General features: G+C 37.8%; 1 protein-coding gene across 1 annotated transcript in view; it reads right to left on the reverse strand.

The window, feature by feature from the left end:
• Positions 1-17143, reverse strand: part of brinp1 (bone morphogenetic protein/retinoic acid inducible neural-specific 1) — a 312756-nt gene that overhangs the window by 253106 nt on the left and 42507 nt on the right. The window contains exon 2 of the mRNA XM_030150062.1: positions 1367-1634. Within this exon, the coding sequence (XP_030005922.1) occupies positions 1367-1584 (218 nt within the window). The 5' untranslated portion in view covers positions 1585-1634. The remainder of the gene's footprint in view (positions 1-1366; positions 1635-17143) is intronic.

Genomic DNA, 17143 nt, shown 5'->3' on the forward strand with positions numbered 1-17143 from the left:
AGAAAATCAGAAGGCCTGTTGGTCAGAAAAGGGTTAGGGTTAGGGTTACAGTTAGGATTAGATTTATCAACTAAATCCAAACTAATTTTCAGACTAAAGCGCCTTCTAACAATAAGGTGGGCAATGATTAAAGTAGGAGCTAATGAGCTAATACCACTAGCGTAGCTTGCAAATCCTGACTAACATCTCTGTTTTATATATGACATGTTGATAGTTGTATGAAAATGCACAATATAGACTTTAAAGATGCTCAGAGCAGAGACAGCTCCATTGTTGGCTGAATGTCTATGCAACGTACAATATTGTGGACTCACTAAATTTTTCTGCTCTACTTTGGTGCTGACAGCTAGCTGAAATAATATTCATCAGTTTCTCAATTGAGGTTTTACATTCCTGACAGAAAGCACAACTCTGAACGTTTTTTTTATAAATGTAGAAAATAGTCTCAGAACTCAAAGAGAAACCATCACAATGCTGCCCAAAGACAAAACAGCAAAAACAGAAGCTTCACACATGTAATTTCATTAATCAAGTTTTTAAAGTGAAGTTATATATAAAATAGAATCTATACCAAAACATCGGGATGCACATCATTTCAAAAGCTCTTTGTATGATTTGGTTGTTGAAATATTATTGTGAAAAATACCAGTAACTAAAGATAAATGTAGAGGAGCAAAAGTTATTTGTTTTGGAATACAGTGGAAGAAATTGTCATGGTAGAGTGGCATGAAAGGACAGGTTTCTGTACAGCTGGAGTCATAGCATAGCATTGCATTGGCTAAAAGTGTAACCATTTATCCCATCAGTCAGTGCCTGAATATGTTAGAAAGTTTGCAATGTGTGTTGAAAAGTTTCGCAGTTTCTTTTAGTGTTTCTGGTATTTAATTAAAGTGGCATTTATTTAAAGCTTCTCACTAGCCAATTAACCACTAGCACAGTTAAGTATGAAGTTAAAATTAATCAGCTTTATTATCATGAAGCAGAACTTGAGCTATGTGCACCTGCCTCGACTGCGAGTCTGTCAATGTCAAATAGTTACCAGCTAATTTCAGTAAAAAAAAAAAAAAAAAAAAAAAGAAAGAAAAAAAACAGTGCTTGAAATAGTTACTTTATCATGGCATTTTTCTCTCAATTTCCTGTCAGTGAGTTTGTTAAATTAATGACTTGGAACTAAAATAACTCAGATGAAAAGTCTTCTTTAATATGAGAAAAGCGAGTTCTCGCTGCTGAGAGTAAACTCAAGTAAATATAAAAAATGCAAACTTAATAGGTTAACCTTTTTGCAACTAAGAGTCTCAAAATAGAAAAAACAAAACAGAAAGCTGGAGCAAGTGACATCAGTACACAGGCTGAAAAGTGAACTTACCTATAAATTTTATATCTGGTCGTAAATCCTTGGCGGAATTTCTCCACAAAGGACAGATAACTCCGAGAGTGGTGGAAAGGTCCGCGGTCAGAGATGAGCCAGTCATATTGTTTGGTGACATGTTGCTCAGTTGCCAACGGGTCCTGGCGGGAAGACTGAACTGTTATATGGTCCCATATAAACAGGAAGCAGATGACCTCAATAAACCTCCAGTTCATGCTTTTTTTTAAGCCGCTCTCTGTTCATTCTCGCTCCATTATGTGGAGACCTGACGGGAGACAGAGAAAGAAGAATAGGGAAGAGGTGGGAGGGAGGAACACAAAAAGAGAGCTGTTACATGACAAAGTCTATTTTAGAAGCACGAGAGGATGTCATAGAGCTAGGTTAATTGTGTTGTACTGAGCAAATAAGATAGTGCCCTTGTCACTGTCATTTTACTGTGACATGATGTGTATTTATTCTCTGTTCCTTCTCACTGTTCACCCTTCATGCCTCCCTGGAGTTTTTTAAAAAGCTAACGCTACACAGATTGGGCCCTCCCATATATTTTACCCCCCCACCCCCCACCCTTTATTCTGTAGATGAACATTGAGTACATTCTTCATTTTCACGCTGACTTTTTTCCTTTTTTTTTTAGTCTAATTGGTGTCATGATAAGTTCTGACAAGGTTAGGAGGCTGTATTTTGTGATATGTTATGACACCCTGCCACTATTGTGGGAGTGCACCATTTCCCTTTTACCCAGTGGTGTCAATTACCGCTCAAAGAGAACTTTCAACTACTGACTTTGTGAACTGTTAAAAAAAATATGTATAATGTGGTACAAAATATTGCCTTTTTCATGAAACAAAAACAAGGATTACAATTCGGTGTGAGTAAAGCTGACAGAGAGAGGTAATCCCATTGATGAATAGGCTTTTATGAAGGTGAATGTTGTTCTGTGATGCAAAAACTGGACACAGATCATTGAAGTTGCAGCGAGAACAGGTTCAATAAACACAAATCAAAGCAGGCCATGTATTTGTATAGAGGGGGAGACTGGGTATGGTTCTAACATGAGGACAATCGTAATCAATTTGGGATCAGATAGCAGGCATATGATTATTTCAGCGTCTGATCTCCACTTAATAGAAATATATTTCTGAGACTGCAGTATAGCCATAGTTTTCTGATGAAGGTAAAATGTGTTACAACAAATGAAGCAATGTGCAGCTGGAGAGAAAAATGAGGCGGGGGTCGACAGCAAGGGTATATCCCCGAAATCCCCCCAGTCCTCTGCTATATATAAATCTAGCCACGATAATTGTTAGACAATCAATATGAACTCAATTTGAGCTACATCAACCTGATAGTGGCAGAATAATAGCCAGAGAACCATTTTTTCCCCACAAAACTCCACCTACTGAATGAAAAGGACACCATATGAACTCTGGACAGTAGACAGAAAATGGACATTTGTAAGATGATCAATATGAACCAAATTTGATCTCAATCTGCCTATTATTCCTTGATTTGTGTCCAAAAAACAAAATTTTCAACTAAAGCGCCCCCATTTGGGTGACTTATAATACTCATAGAGAAGACGAAATCGATTGGGTTCTACCACAAAGGGTCCACTATGTTGGTTATCAAAGGATAAGAAATCCAGCCAAATCTGTCTTAGTTATCGAGTTCACTCGAAGGATATTCGCTGGCGGCGGCGTTCAGGGTAAAACCATTATATCCCTCGAATATAAATTCCATTTCAAGGATATAATCATATTCCTCCAGATGTAAAAGGACATGCTTGCTCTGTACTGGGTCCATTAAAAAAACCACATAATTTATTGTACATATATTTTTCATTCAGTCATTGACTCATTGTTCCATTCCAAACTGGTTATTCCTTTGGATTGTTGTGGGGGTGCTGAAGCCTATCCCAGCTACCAATGGGGACATCACCAGGCTAACACATAGAGACAAGCCACCATTCGCTCTCACATTCACAACAGTGAAAAACACAAAAATAAGACCAATGTCCCTGTATCTTACCAACATGTTCTATCAAGAATCAATAACAACTTGAATTTGTGAGGCTTTCGGGTTCTGACACTATGTTGAATGTAGGAGATTAATCTCCCAATAGAAGTGGGTGGTACTTTCACTGGAGGGGAACTCAACTAATTAAATGAAAGTCCATATATGACCTCCTATCAGTGCTCAGTAGTAACTATATTGATATCGCTAACCATTTCCATGTTATAAAACCATCAAAATATGGACCATTATAAGTAAAACTGAATTTTTAATTATTTCAAAAATTCATAAAAAAAAAAAATAAAAAAAAATAAAAAAAATCTAAATTTCTCCAAAGTGTGAATAAACATTGTAGACATTGCCCCAAGGAAGCTACATGTAAAATTTGAAATGAATCCGACCAGTTGTTTTGTCAGAGAAGATGTTACTGATGAAGACGATGATGACAACGAAGATGACGAAGATGAAGATGATGCCGGACACAGCACCTTCAGAATAGCTCATGGCCTATTGGCCGGTGAGCTAAAAATGACCATTCCCTCTAAAAATATTTGAAAACATCCGGTGGTGGTGGTGGTGGGGGGTGGGGGGGCAGTTATAGTGTAGTAGTATAGTTTCCAAATCCGGGGCTACTGCCAAAACATCCAGGTCTAATGACGCCCATGATCTCTCATATTGCAGTTTTTTCCATGGTGTGGCTTCTGTTTTTGCTTCTTTTATTTAAATGCTATGACCTACTCCAGTGGTTGGAGAGGTTGGAACAAACAAACATTGTATAACTCCATGAAACAGGATACAAACCATAGGCTCCTGTGTGTATTGAAACTCTGGTGTTCCAGTATAATCACCTCCTACTAAGTCTTTACTTGTTAAGGAGGTGCTGTGGCCCCTGCAAAAGGCCTCATGCTTGAGCAACACATAGTACTGCCCCTGGTCACTGCTGCAAACTCATTAAAAGATAATTGTAATCGTTAGAATTGTAAAATAATTACTCTAACTAACCTTAGAAAAAGCAAAGACAGACCTAATCCCCAGTGTAACAGAAAAGAACCACATTTCATTGCAAAAACGAAAGACAGTATTTTTTAATATTATAGTTCATATTTTAAATATGCAGATTTATAATAACAAAATATCTTGGCAAAGTTAAAATTAGTGTTTCAAAAAGGGCATTAAGATGATTCATTCCCTAACTGTGCAGTGACTGTGAACATTATATCCACTTGGCAGCGAAATAATGTCTCTTAGTTACTGATAAGGAAACGATTTCCATCAGTAATTGCATTAAAGAACTTTGGCCTCTGGCCGTAGAGCAACCAACAGTGTGCTATCAAGTGCTACAGAAAAAAAAAAAGGGAAAAAATGGCTCAGTTTTTTCCCCTTTTCATGCTTTATTAGAGAATAACACATCATAAAAGAGCAGAGAGAATTTAATAGGCCTAATCTTTCTTGTTAAATAGATGATGGAATTGCTTGATTGCAAAAGTTAAAGTAATCACATCGGAACATTTATAAGGGTTTTTTTTTTTTTTTGTCACTTCATGGTTAAAATTAATATCAGTTTCCTGGAACGCCTTGATTTAGTTCTGTTTTTTAATTATTAAATAACATTATTCTTCACCTGCTTCCTAAAAGACACAATCAAATGCAATGAGATAAACTGAAAATCTCTACTTGAAGAGCTAATTATATTTACACGGTCTTATTTGAACTATAATCTTTTTTAAACAGATTTCACTTAACCAACTATTATATATTACTGCATTTCAGCTATAATTGCTCATTTGACAGAAGGAAAACAAGGCTCCCTCTCACTGAAAGGAGATATGGTAGCGATGACAAAATATGACAGCGTACTTAACGTGCCGGTTTCAGACTAATTACATTAGACTAATTTGAATTGAGCTGCCAAAATGAAACAATGCATATCTGATAGAGGGGTAACGCTGAGCAGGGGGTGGATTGATAATGATAGGCTTTTGTGAAAAGACAGGGGGTGGTGTTTTTTTTTATTTATTTCCAAACTTAATTTTCATATAAAACATTAAAAATGAGCAAATGTGTCAGTCTCAGTTACTAAAAATACCTTGAAAATGATCATCACAATGTTACATTTACATCATTAAGTCGGTGTGTTTTTGTCTTAGCTGCGAGGTGGATTGAAGTGCATTTCACACAATATGAAAATGAGTGAAGATTGCCCTAAGGATCAAATCAAACAAACTAATAATAATATAATAGAGATACTCATCTATCACATAGCTGATTGACCAACTACATGTATCCAGGGCTCTGAGATGGGTGGAATGGAAATATATCAAATTAAAAATGTCTCTGCTGCCATAAGGACATAAATAAGTCATTAATCCAAGACCAAAGGAGTTCATGGTAATCACAGTTTTTTTTATCACATTAACATATTAGTTATTTAATGTCATTAATCATCCCATTAATGCTCTTTGCCATCTGTATATGACATATTTGATATATATATTTAAGAACAAAAGTCTTCACCTGGATTTAATGAAACAAACTGACACTTCTGTTGGATATAAACTGCAGTGATTCATAGGTTTCAGTTCTTTAACCCTTTAACTGATGCAGTGAGGAGCTTCTCATTTCTTAAAGGTGCCCTGCCACATGCATTTCATTACTTTTGTGGTAATGTCTGAAGTTCTACCATGGATTCTGTAACATTTTTTGTGGAAAAAAAGCCTTGGTTACCAAGTTTCAAGCCATTCTTACGTGGTATAGAAAACTTGCTGGAAGACTCAGCTCGATTTGCGCCAGTTCTCATGGATATTCAACATGCTAATCTTCTTGACTCTGATTGGCTAACAGCTAGCCAATGAGAGCCTGGCTTTTCAGCATCCTTTACACCACACCACAAGTAGAGGAACTGGCAAAAACTGAAAGTGAAACTTGCTTTAAATGTCTCCTATACCTCTCTTGTACGGCGGACCTTACACGGAATTTAAAAAATTTCTAACCTGTATTCGCTGGGCCCCCTCCACTGCTCTATGGGCCCCCCAGGAATGCTGGGACCCATGAATTTGTCATATTTAACCCCCCCTTTGTGGTGCCCTAGCTTGCTATATACGAAAACTGCCACTGAGCCTGAATATTGTGGGCGTGGTCTCACCCAGGCAAGTTCATGAATACTAAACTAATTGACCTGATTTCTCCGCTTATTTCTTTTCAGTGACAATAGTAGACAGAGGGCATAGTGGTTCATTTTTAAATTCACTACATAATGCAAACACCTACGGACCTAACATATTTTTTAAAAATGCAAGTAAAAACGGTTTTGTGTGGCAGGGCACCTTTAAACAACCATTAATTTCACAGAGAGCATAAAGATTGGACTGTGTTTAATGGAAAAAGGTCATGTGGTCCAGATTACCCATCGTGCCTAGTACCTACAGTCCAAGCCTGTGGGGGCAGTGTCATGACCTGGGGTTGGTTCAGTTGGTCAGGTCTCGGTTCAGTAACATTATGTGTCCACGAAATGAGGTCAGATGAACCTGAATATACTGAATGACCAGGTTTGGGCATCAGAGGGTTTTTCTTCCCTGATGACGCAGATATATTCCAGAATGACAACACCAGAATTCATCAGGATTAGATTGTTAAAGAGTGGATCAGGAGCATCAGACATCGTTTCCACACATGGATTATCCAACACAAAGTCCAAACCTGAATGTCACTGAGATCCTTTGGGATCTGGTCTGACTCTCCATCATCAATATTTGGACAAGTATATCTCAAATATATATCATTTGTGACATTAACTGTGATATTGCATAAGCATCACCATGGTATCATTCATACCACTACAAACATGACCTATATTCAAAGCTAAAGTTGGCCCACAGAAATACAGTGTGATTTTTTATTTATTAATTTATTTTTTTTGTGAATGCATCAGTAAGGCTGTTTCATTCACCCAGATGGTGAGGTGGGAGTTGGTGTTTTAGTCAAATGAATCAGTCAGTGAAGTAATTTAATTTAAGACTTTATTTATTTTTCTTACAGTGACATGTTGTTTCATTTAAACAGTCTTTTAATGTAATGATTTGTTCATCCTGTCACCAGATGTCCCTGTTATACTTAAAATGGAGTGGAGCATTGATGCTATAAAAAAAAAAAAAAAAAGCGTTATACTTCTTAATACTTTACATATAGGGAAAAATATTTTTAGAATAAATTAGTATACATTTGTTATACAGTTTGTCTGTTTTTTTTCTTTTTTTTTTTTTAATTAAGATGCTATTAACACACAGGTTATAAATAGCCCACTGAGCTATTTACACCCATTTAAATACATATGATGGTAGATGCTGTTTGGAGCCATGTGTCCACAGCTGACTCTGCTATTTACTATATAAGCCAATTATTGTGTGATATTTACATCTGCGTTTAAGACATTTACACAGACAGACGTCATATGTGGACATGAGGATAATGTTGAGTGAGGTTATCCAAACCATGATCTTTTAACTCTAATCCCAAGCCTAACCAAATAGTTTTGATGTTTAAGTAATAAAAAGAAGAAAAACATGAACCGTCTCCCATGTGGTGGTCCTGCTGCTGCAGATCCATTCAGTCGAAGCTTTGTTGAACCAGCAGAAGATCAGATTGTTTGTAACACTCAACGTGGTTTTGTGCTCGTGCTCGGGTGTAAATAGCATAACAGCAGCGACGTGCAAATACACACTGTGTATTTTATCACAATGGAGTATTGTTTCTTGTAAACTCATTAATGTAATGCTTTATTCATCCTGTCACCACATGCCTCTGTTGTTTTAGATTCAAAATGATGTGAAACGCTGGGGCTAAAAATATGTATGTGTCTTAATTCTAATGTAAAAACTTAGAGAATCCCTCATATTTCTTAAGTAGGCTTTCATCTGTGCGTGTATAGAATTTTATTACCTGGAAGATCAGGTCTTCTTTGTGATCTGATCAAATGTTTCTCTCACCCCCATGGTTCTGATTGATATTTTATACTATATCCTGTGCCTGTGTGCCGTCCAATCACACTCCTCCTGCTGACCCTCACTTTTAACAAACCGAAACATGACCTCAGATGAATGTGTGCTCTTTATTATCACCGCTGCCTTTGTCCAAGAGGCTTAGCTCTCCTCCCCACCTGAGGTATTAATGCAGTCTGAGCCCCTGAAACCCCTGCAGTGTGTACATTTACATTCATATGGCCTCATGATGAGAGTAAATCCCCAGTACTTTGTTTTTATAAGCCAGGTTCCTACTCAAATATTATCATCTCTATTATCCTGTTCTCTAAAAAAATGGGATTCGTCCAGTGTTTTTCATGTTTTTACTGCTTGTTTTCTTTGTAGACTTATTTTCTCTGCATCCAAAATCCATGGCTAGATAAAAGGGATTCGCCGCAGAAGTAAGACAAATAAGATGGATATGAGTCCTCTGGGTCGATTAAACCCCTTGATGGAATTCTGTATGGCAAAGCCCCAAACACAAAAACATGGAATAAAATCATCATTAGCAAAAGCAACTGCAAAGAAACTTAAACATTTTTTTACTACTGGTTCTAATATTACGACAAATTTATATCTAAGTTTTATTTGAGATGATGGATTTTGTTGCACTTTTCTGCTCATCCTGTTTGTTTAAGCTAGGTTACCAGTGCAGGAGGCATTGGATATTACTGCTAATAGCTTCATTTAGTCCAGTAACTCAGCACTGTCTCTGTGTGTTTTATGATGTTGGGGTTAGGGAGGTTAACAGAAACGTCCTAGTTAATGTATGTACCGCGTATAAATGTGTGCTACTGCTGTGATGTTACTGAACACTTGTTTCAGCAATTAGTCTGTTCAGACTCTGTTACTGTGTGAACACGGGAGTAACATGGGTTCACTTTGATATTATAACAGTGGATACTGCAACAGCTAAGCTATCAGTGAATTTCTAGATAGTTAGCAATGGCAGGATATTATCTCGTTTTTTTTGCCAATGGCTACTGCCACAGTACTGTGGTACGAAATATCAGTTTGTCTATTTCCACGGAGCCAATCAAATGTTAGCATTTGTACTTTGACAATAAGCCATAAGGACATTTTGTTGCCACAGAGCCAATCATGGATACTGTTACATGAACTCGTGAGCCTCTTATTGTTGCACTGCTGTGGTGATATATGGTGTATACACCCCGTACACACGACAACAGAATTATGTCAATCTGCATTTTGGCCTTTCAGCCACATGAGACTGGTGTTGTCAGTGCCCTGAAACAGTATTTTTGGAGAAAGGGTCCTTTTGCATGTGTGTGTGTGTGTGAGAGAGAGAGAGAGAGAGAGAGAGAGAGAGAGAGAGAGAGAGAGAGAGAGAGAGAGAGAGAGAGAGAGAGAGAGAGAGAGAGAGAGAGAGAGAGAGAGAGAGAGAGAGAGAGAGAGAGAGAGAGAGAGAGAGAGAGAGAGAGAGAGAGAGAGAGAGAGAGAGAGAGAGAGAGAGAGAGAGAGAGAGAGAGAGAGAGAGAGAGAGAGAGAGAGAGAGAGAGCGAGCAATTAGCATCACATACATACACAAAACCTTTTCACTTTTTCTTGAGGAATAAGGTGAAATATTTCACCCGTTTGGTGTTAATGACATGCATTCAACAAATCCATTTTACACTAAAGTAACTTTATCACAAGCTGTGAATTCCTTGACCGGTAAAATGAATTTAATTTGACAAATATCAGATGTGTAATTGATGACATACTTTGAATAGATTCACAGGATTTTCTGTGGCCACTGACTACCATAGGCCTACATATTTTTTCTGAAGTCAGGATGCATGGGACACACCAGGAGGGCCAGGACCTCAGCTCTCATGTTCACTTGATGGTACAGCTTTGCTGTATGGTATATGTATTAAAAGAGAACACTGTCAGGAAATGAGAACACAAACTGCAAATATCTACTTGAAAAAAGAAAAAAAAATATGTATGTATATATAATGTTGACATAGCAAACTAGCTTATTAAATCTGTATACAATGGTCCAGTTGGGTTATGGAGATTGACTTTTGGTATTTGTGTCACTGGGGATGTGCGGTGCAGTGCACCATCAGCACAGCAGGAAACGAGGCAGAATTAGAAATCAGATAAACTGGTATTCTTCTTTCAAAGGATGCAGACTGTACAGCATGGTGCTCTCTGGGTTTAAATATGGAAGCTGCAGCTAGTAAGCACCAGATAGAAAAAAAAGAAAGAAAAAGAAAGTTTCTCCCAAGAATAAACCCATGTTCACGTGTAAGAATTGCTGACTCACCAACAGCAAATGTGCAGCTCTGTAAATAAGCCACTGAGGCCGGATGGAGTGAAATTAGCTTCGGAGGAGATAACACGTTTGGTTAATAATTGTTGCTAAGGTCCTCGGAGAACTGTTGCCCAGTGAAAAAAAAAAAAGAGTTCAATGCCATTACAAGGAGAGCCAAATAATTTGGCAGAGAACCACGGGGACAGTTTAACAACTGGACGGGGGCCATCCACCCCAGCCGGTCCCTCACTGGTACTGAGCATAATTCTGGATCTGCAGACCGAGCTTAAAAAGGGGTTCAAAGGGCAAGGGGTTGGCATTTAAACCTATACTTACAGACTATACAGAGATGGTGGCCATTCTGTTCTGATGTCACGCTACAGGGCAGGAGAATCAATATATTGCTAACAAAAGGATAATGTCACACTGCTATTTTGAAGTTGTATAAACTCAGAGAATTGACAAATGATCACTTCAATACTTTGGACAATGTAGAGTGAAACTTTGGATGAAATTACACCATTTTCAAAATAAGACGCTATATCTGCATCTGGTGGCCAAAGTTTTCAAAATTCAGCTACTTCCTAGTTTGCATTAATAGTGACAGTAATATATGACGCAGTCGAAAAAGAGTAAATACATTCTGAAAGCGTATTTTAAGGACTTGGTCAGGTGAAAAGGTCAAAGGTTAACACACTATATTATCCCTGTAAGGAAGTTCTCTGTATTTCACCCATTCTATTTTACACATACCTCACATTAGCATAAGCATTAGCCCACATTGGCAGTAGTGAGCGGCCATTGAAGGCACTCGAGGACCAACTCTAGATCTTCATCAACACCATGGTCAAAGACACTGACGGTAGAGTTAACCTATATGAACCTGTTTATAACGGTACATATAGGTTATAGAAAACAAGTAAACTCAACACAGAAAGGCTTCCTAACCACAATGCCACCATGCTGCCATGCTAATGCTAAATCAAGACAGCTACATGGTTAGAAATTGTCCTGCTGTATAATGTAACAGTATGAAATAGTAATGTTAGCTTAGAAGGGGTTGATGCTAATGGTGTCATATGTCATTAAAGGGCTGTAAAGTATGTTGTTATAATTTCAAATATGGTCTGATATCGTTTCAGATTTTCACTGTCCAGTGAAGCAATAACGATTTGTTGGGCATTTGTTGACATTTATTTGTATCCTACTATATAATGCACGTTCTGAGTCGGATCAATCGGTGTTGCAGCACAGGAGGCCGTTTGTACGGATTTTCCTCAGCCTTCACAGGCCCGATCACCGCCAAACTCACCAAATGAATAGAAACATTTCCTGACTATCTACTAGGCACAATTTCATGTCCGTATTCAAATGTTGTGAGGTATGCTGGGCGATTTTAGCCTCTCTCTACGTATAGGCACTTTTCACACACAATGGCACCACAGGTACAATGCCGCTAGTGACATCAATAAGACAATATATTTTTGAGCATTTGAGCTCCCTCAGTCCAAATTCTTCACTTATTCACTTTTGGTCCATTGATGGAATTATAGGAGCAAAACATCAAGGTTCAGATAATACGTCTGTCTTTTTAAAAATCATACTGTATGTGGAAAATATACTTTGAATTCTAACTGTTTTAAATAATAAATAGCCCAAGGTAGAGCTGTGCATTTCTGCCTGTAACAAGGTGGAATCATTCTTATACCAAGGTTGGATGAAGTTGAAAATACAGGAGTGTAGTGCTGTTTGTATGGTGGTGCTGTGCTTTGCCCTGATCTCCACCGAAGTGGATTTGATTTGTTGAAAAAGGAAATGGCTTCTTTGAGAGCTACGCTTAAGGCCGGGCTCACTGTGACAGAGAGACTGAAATACAAACAGAATCTGCTGTTGCCATAAGAGAAACCTTACATTGTAGAATAAGTGGTAGAAAAAAAAAGTTACTTTATAAAAGACCATAATGGCTCTTTTATAGCATAGTAGCGGTGATAGTACCGTAACAATAAAGATTATACCATGTAATTATCAAAGTAATAACCAGGTGTTGACGTGCTAATTACGATGGCTTTGTTTCGGTGATTTGTGGTTATTACAAATAATATACCGCAAGTTTTTAGGCAATGAAGTAATTTGTGCTAATTCCCAATATAGATATTCCAGTCATTATGAAGGCATTACATTGATAGTAGCCTATAATATTGTAAAAACATCAATATATGATAATGCAATTGTGCCAGATAGTTACATAGTGGCATTTTTTCCCTGTTATTAAAAACAAGGCTAACATGATGCAGAGTGCTCTTATTTTGAAGGGCATCTGTAAAAAGGGGGAGGCTTCTTTCAAGTTTAATAAGACATGAGTTCCACTGAAAACATGTGATAAATTGTTCTTGAGATTACAGGATATTTAACTCATTATCTCAAGATAACAGCATCAAACAATTAATTCATTATTATGAGGTTATAAATCCACTAATGGAGCCCTATTACTCTTTTTTAATATAATATCACACTGATGTAATCTTCTTTGCAGGTTACCATATTGTTGCCACACTATTACTGAACAGTTTTAGCTTATTGCTATCTTGAAATAATCTTTTCCATTACTATGATTTGTTTTCCAAGTATTATCACCATCAAGAATTTTTTTATTGGTTTGTTTTGGACAAATAATCATGATATGTTATAACTTTATATCACAATAATTATCATTATCAAGCTGTTTTATAAAACTTAATATGAATAAATATTTCTGTCAGATGTTAAAATATCAGATATGCAGGGCTGATAGAGGTCGGTGCTATCAAAAGATACTATCACGCCTTAAATGTTCTGTCTCTCATTATCTGTCACAAAATGTCAAACTATTCACCAAATGTTGCAGAAGCCACTGGTTCAGACCTATCATTTCCTCCAGGTCTCATTTTATTAAGGGTATTTGTGTCGTTTTGCATCAAGAGACCACAACATGCAATACAAATTGTTTGCATTTCAAAAATTTTCCTCGTGGTTTATGAAACAACAACAGCATAAAAACCCTCTCATTTTCTGATATTTGCATATTCCTGTTATTTGCAGAGTGGATTAGTGAAACAGAGGAGGGGGGTGGGGGGGTGGAGACAGAGAGTGGATCACATTTACCCTTGAATGAGCAGGGTGAAAAAAAGAGGAGGATGTCTGCTTCAGGAAATCACAAGGCAGGACAAGGGAGGACTGTTTCCTGCGGCCGCTTTTTAAACAGCCTTATTCATGCCGCAACTCCTCCTCCATTCTGGTTCATTCAAGGGAATTCAATCTCCATTCTGGTCCCGTCACTAGCTTCGCCAATCAATCCCTTTCTCCCCTGTGTGGGGTCCTAAGTGTCCCTCTTTATTCTGTAAAGTTCATAAGAATGGGGAGGCTTGTTCTCCTTATTTGTATTCTAAAACCCGGGGAGGTAAGAGATCAGGGTAGAATGAAGCCTTTTGCAGGCAGACAGGTACACTCCAGGGACTCAGAGCAGATATATTACATTTCCATACCATCCATTTACAGTACGCGTTGGTTTGTGTGTGACACCTGGTCACTGGTATGTCTTTATTTCCTACATTATTTATGGGTGGAACCACATCGAACATATATGGGTAGAATTTTATCAACATGTCTGCCTCACAGCGGATTCATTCCTGTGATACAAGTTTAATGTGCATGGTGAAGCAAAATCTTTGATGCGTAGTTTACCTATGAGGTGCTGATGCATATGTTCGGTATTTGTGCATTTCTCCCAGTGAATAAAAATAATTTTATTTGGCTTCACAAGCTTACATTCTCAACTCTGATAGGTGTGATCCTTATTGAATCCACTGTGTTGTGACATTGTGGTGTGTATTCCTAAAGAGTCTTCTGCAGCCACACTGCAACAGGGATATATTAACTTCTGATCAGACCGGGTAATGATAACATCGACTGAACCTCAGGTAAATGTGCAAAACTTGCACTCGGCCATGATTCCGGAAAAAAGGTCAACTTGCGATGAAAACGTTGCAAAGACTGTTGAGATCAGTATTTTTAGTATTTTATATGAACTATTCATGCTGACCTCCTATTGGTTAAGTAGAGGTAGGTCACAGCGTCAGTCAGACTGTGGGATTTTGATGTTGTTCTAGGCCATCGTTGGTCACGAGATGGTGTTAACAGGCATCTGTGAACCACAAGTTTTTATCCCTGACCAAAGATATGACTACATTCTTCTATCTTTCATTCAAAAATCCAATCCTTTTCATCATCCTCAAACATAGGTATAGGTGATATAATTTCATTGTGCATCAAGTTTTCCAACATGAGCAAAAATCCCTACCTGGACTTCACTCCGCAAATAATTCAGATTCTTCCATTCGGTAATTACTGTAGTGATTAATATGTGTCAGTTCTTTAACCCTTTAACTGATGTAGTAGCTTCTCATTTCTGAAGCAACCATCAGCTTGACTGAAAGCATAAAGATTGGACTGTGGTTCCATGGAAAAAGGGTCATGTGATCTGATGAGTGTCCCGGAATGACAGGTGCATCAGAGGTGGATGAAGTGATTACCCATCATGCCTTTTACCTACAATACAAGCCTGTGGGGGCAGTGTTATGGTCTGTGGGTGGTTCAGTCGGTTTGGTCTAGGTTCAGCTTATTGAAACTATGCCCTGGGAAATGCATTCCTCAAATAAACGATGAAAAATAAGAGAAAAAAAAAAAAAAAAGTAAGTCGTGTCTGTGTGTACTCAGCAGAGGAAAAACAGAAGTTGATGTACGGGTGAATAAAAATCTAAAAAGAAAACAGAAAGCCTGAAAGCCTAATATATTCCATTAGACTTTAAATTGTCACCTGATGTCAGAATTTGTGTTTTCCTTTTCATAAATAAAGCCATTTCCACCATAAACTGATAGGAACAGTCATAAATTGGTGCATAAAAATTTATGAGAATACAGGACATAAAGTGTTTAATGCTCATAATTTCCTGGCAGTTGAATCCCTAACCCCAGGCCTAAGCCCCCCCTCCCTCCTCCAGTGATGAACCACAACCTCCACTCAGGCTTTGACATATAAGGTTATGGATGGCTGGCACGCTAAAAATGAGATTCTACTCTCCTCTGGGTTATTTTAACGTAGTCCATATTAATACGACCTCAATGGAAAAACTATGACAGATTGAGGGAAGACAGAGCAGAGAGAGGAGAGAGTTGCATCTAAATATACCAAACCTCTGTCATCTGAATTCCGAGAATTATTATTACCCGGCTCTCAACCCTGTCTGGAAAGGCGTGGTAATGGTCTGCCACTTGCAATTGCTTGGAAGCAACAGAGGAATGGGAGGGCTAACCATGGCTAACTTCGTTTGTACTGGATTCTTTTCTCCCACCAGCCTCTCGCCTCAGCCGTGTCTTTTTCTTTAAAAAAAAAAAACAAAAAAACGATGGCTGCAGTGGCACCCTGACCTTCAGAAAACACGGCTGAGCAAGCAACACTCTGTTTGATAATTAAATTCTCTGGTTGGTCAGCAACCAATCAGCTCAGCTCCAAGATCAATGGCTTATTTTAAAGAGCAAACTAATTCACTAATGGTCAGAGTTATTCCAATTTACCTGGCTGCTGAATTATTGTGTCCAAATCTATTCTGGGAGGGAAGGGATCAATGCAAACTGGGATGAAGGGGGGGGGGGGGGGGGGGGGCAGAGGAGGGGAGTCGGTGCAGGAGGGTTGTACTTGGGGGGGTTTATTTGATAGGTGTCCGTTTGAAGAGCGGCGGCAGTGCGGGGGCGTTTTATGGGATGGTTCTTCACAGGGACTGTGTCTGTCATAAAACAAACTAATTAATAAGGTTTCAAAGGAGGTACTAGAGCAACCACAGACAGAGGTGGGCAACAACAAAACAAATACTTCATTACCCAAGTAGAAATTTCTTGTATCTTTTTTTATTATTCATTTTTCTAACAGCCTTTACCTTTAACTACCTTCATTGTAACTCAAATACTTCCATTTTATGCTCTTTACATGTTCAAAAAAGAGTCAGATTTGAAGGATGTTATCAAGTATTTTAATTTGCATTATGGCACAGATGTCTAAATACATGGAGCAATAATAATAATAACATATAGAGAAGAAGCACCCTTGATATATCCATGAGGACATATCACCCACAACAATGACAGAACAGGTTAAAATGAGATAAAAACAACAAAACAGATGAAGGAATACAAAAACAATATTAAATATGTAATGAAAAAAATGATGTAAAAGATGTGCAAGACATGTAAATGATAGAAAATGTAAGGAGACATGAATAATAAATAAAATGATGGAATAAAAAAAGTAACTAGTCAAAAATGACATATATGATGTAAAAGATAAAACAAGATAAAATCACCAAAGATGTAACAGGGAGAAAACTCTTATAGTCTTTGGTTTGAGCTTATTGGAAGCTTATTCGATAGATACAGCGTTCTACTTCGATTTAA

Source organism: Sphaeramia orbicularis, chromosome 12 (assembly GCF_902148855.1).
Source record: "Sphaeramia orbicularis chromosome 12, fSphaOr1.1, whole genome shotgun sequence".
NCBI lineage: Eukaryota > Metazoa > Chordata > Actinopteri > Kurtiformes > Apogonidae > Sphaeramia > Sphaeramia orbicularis.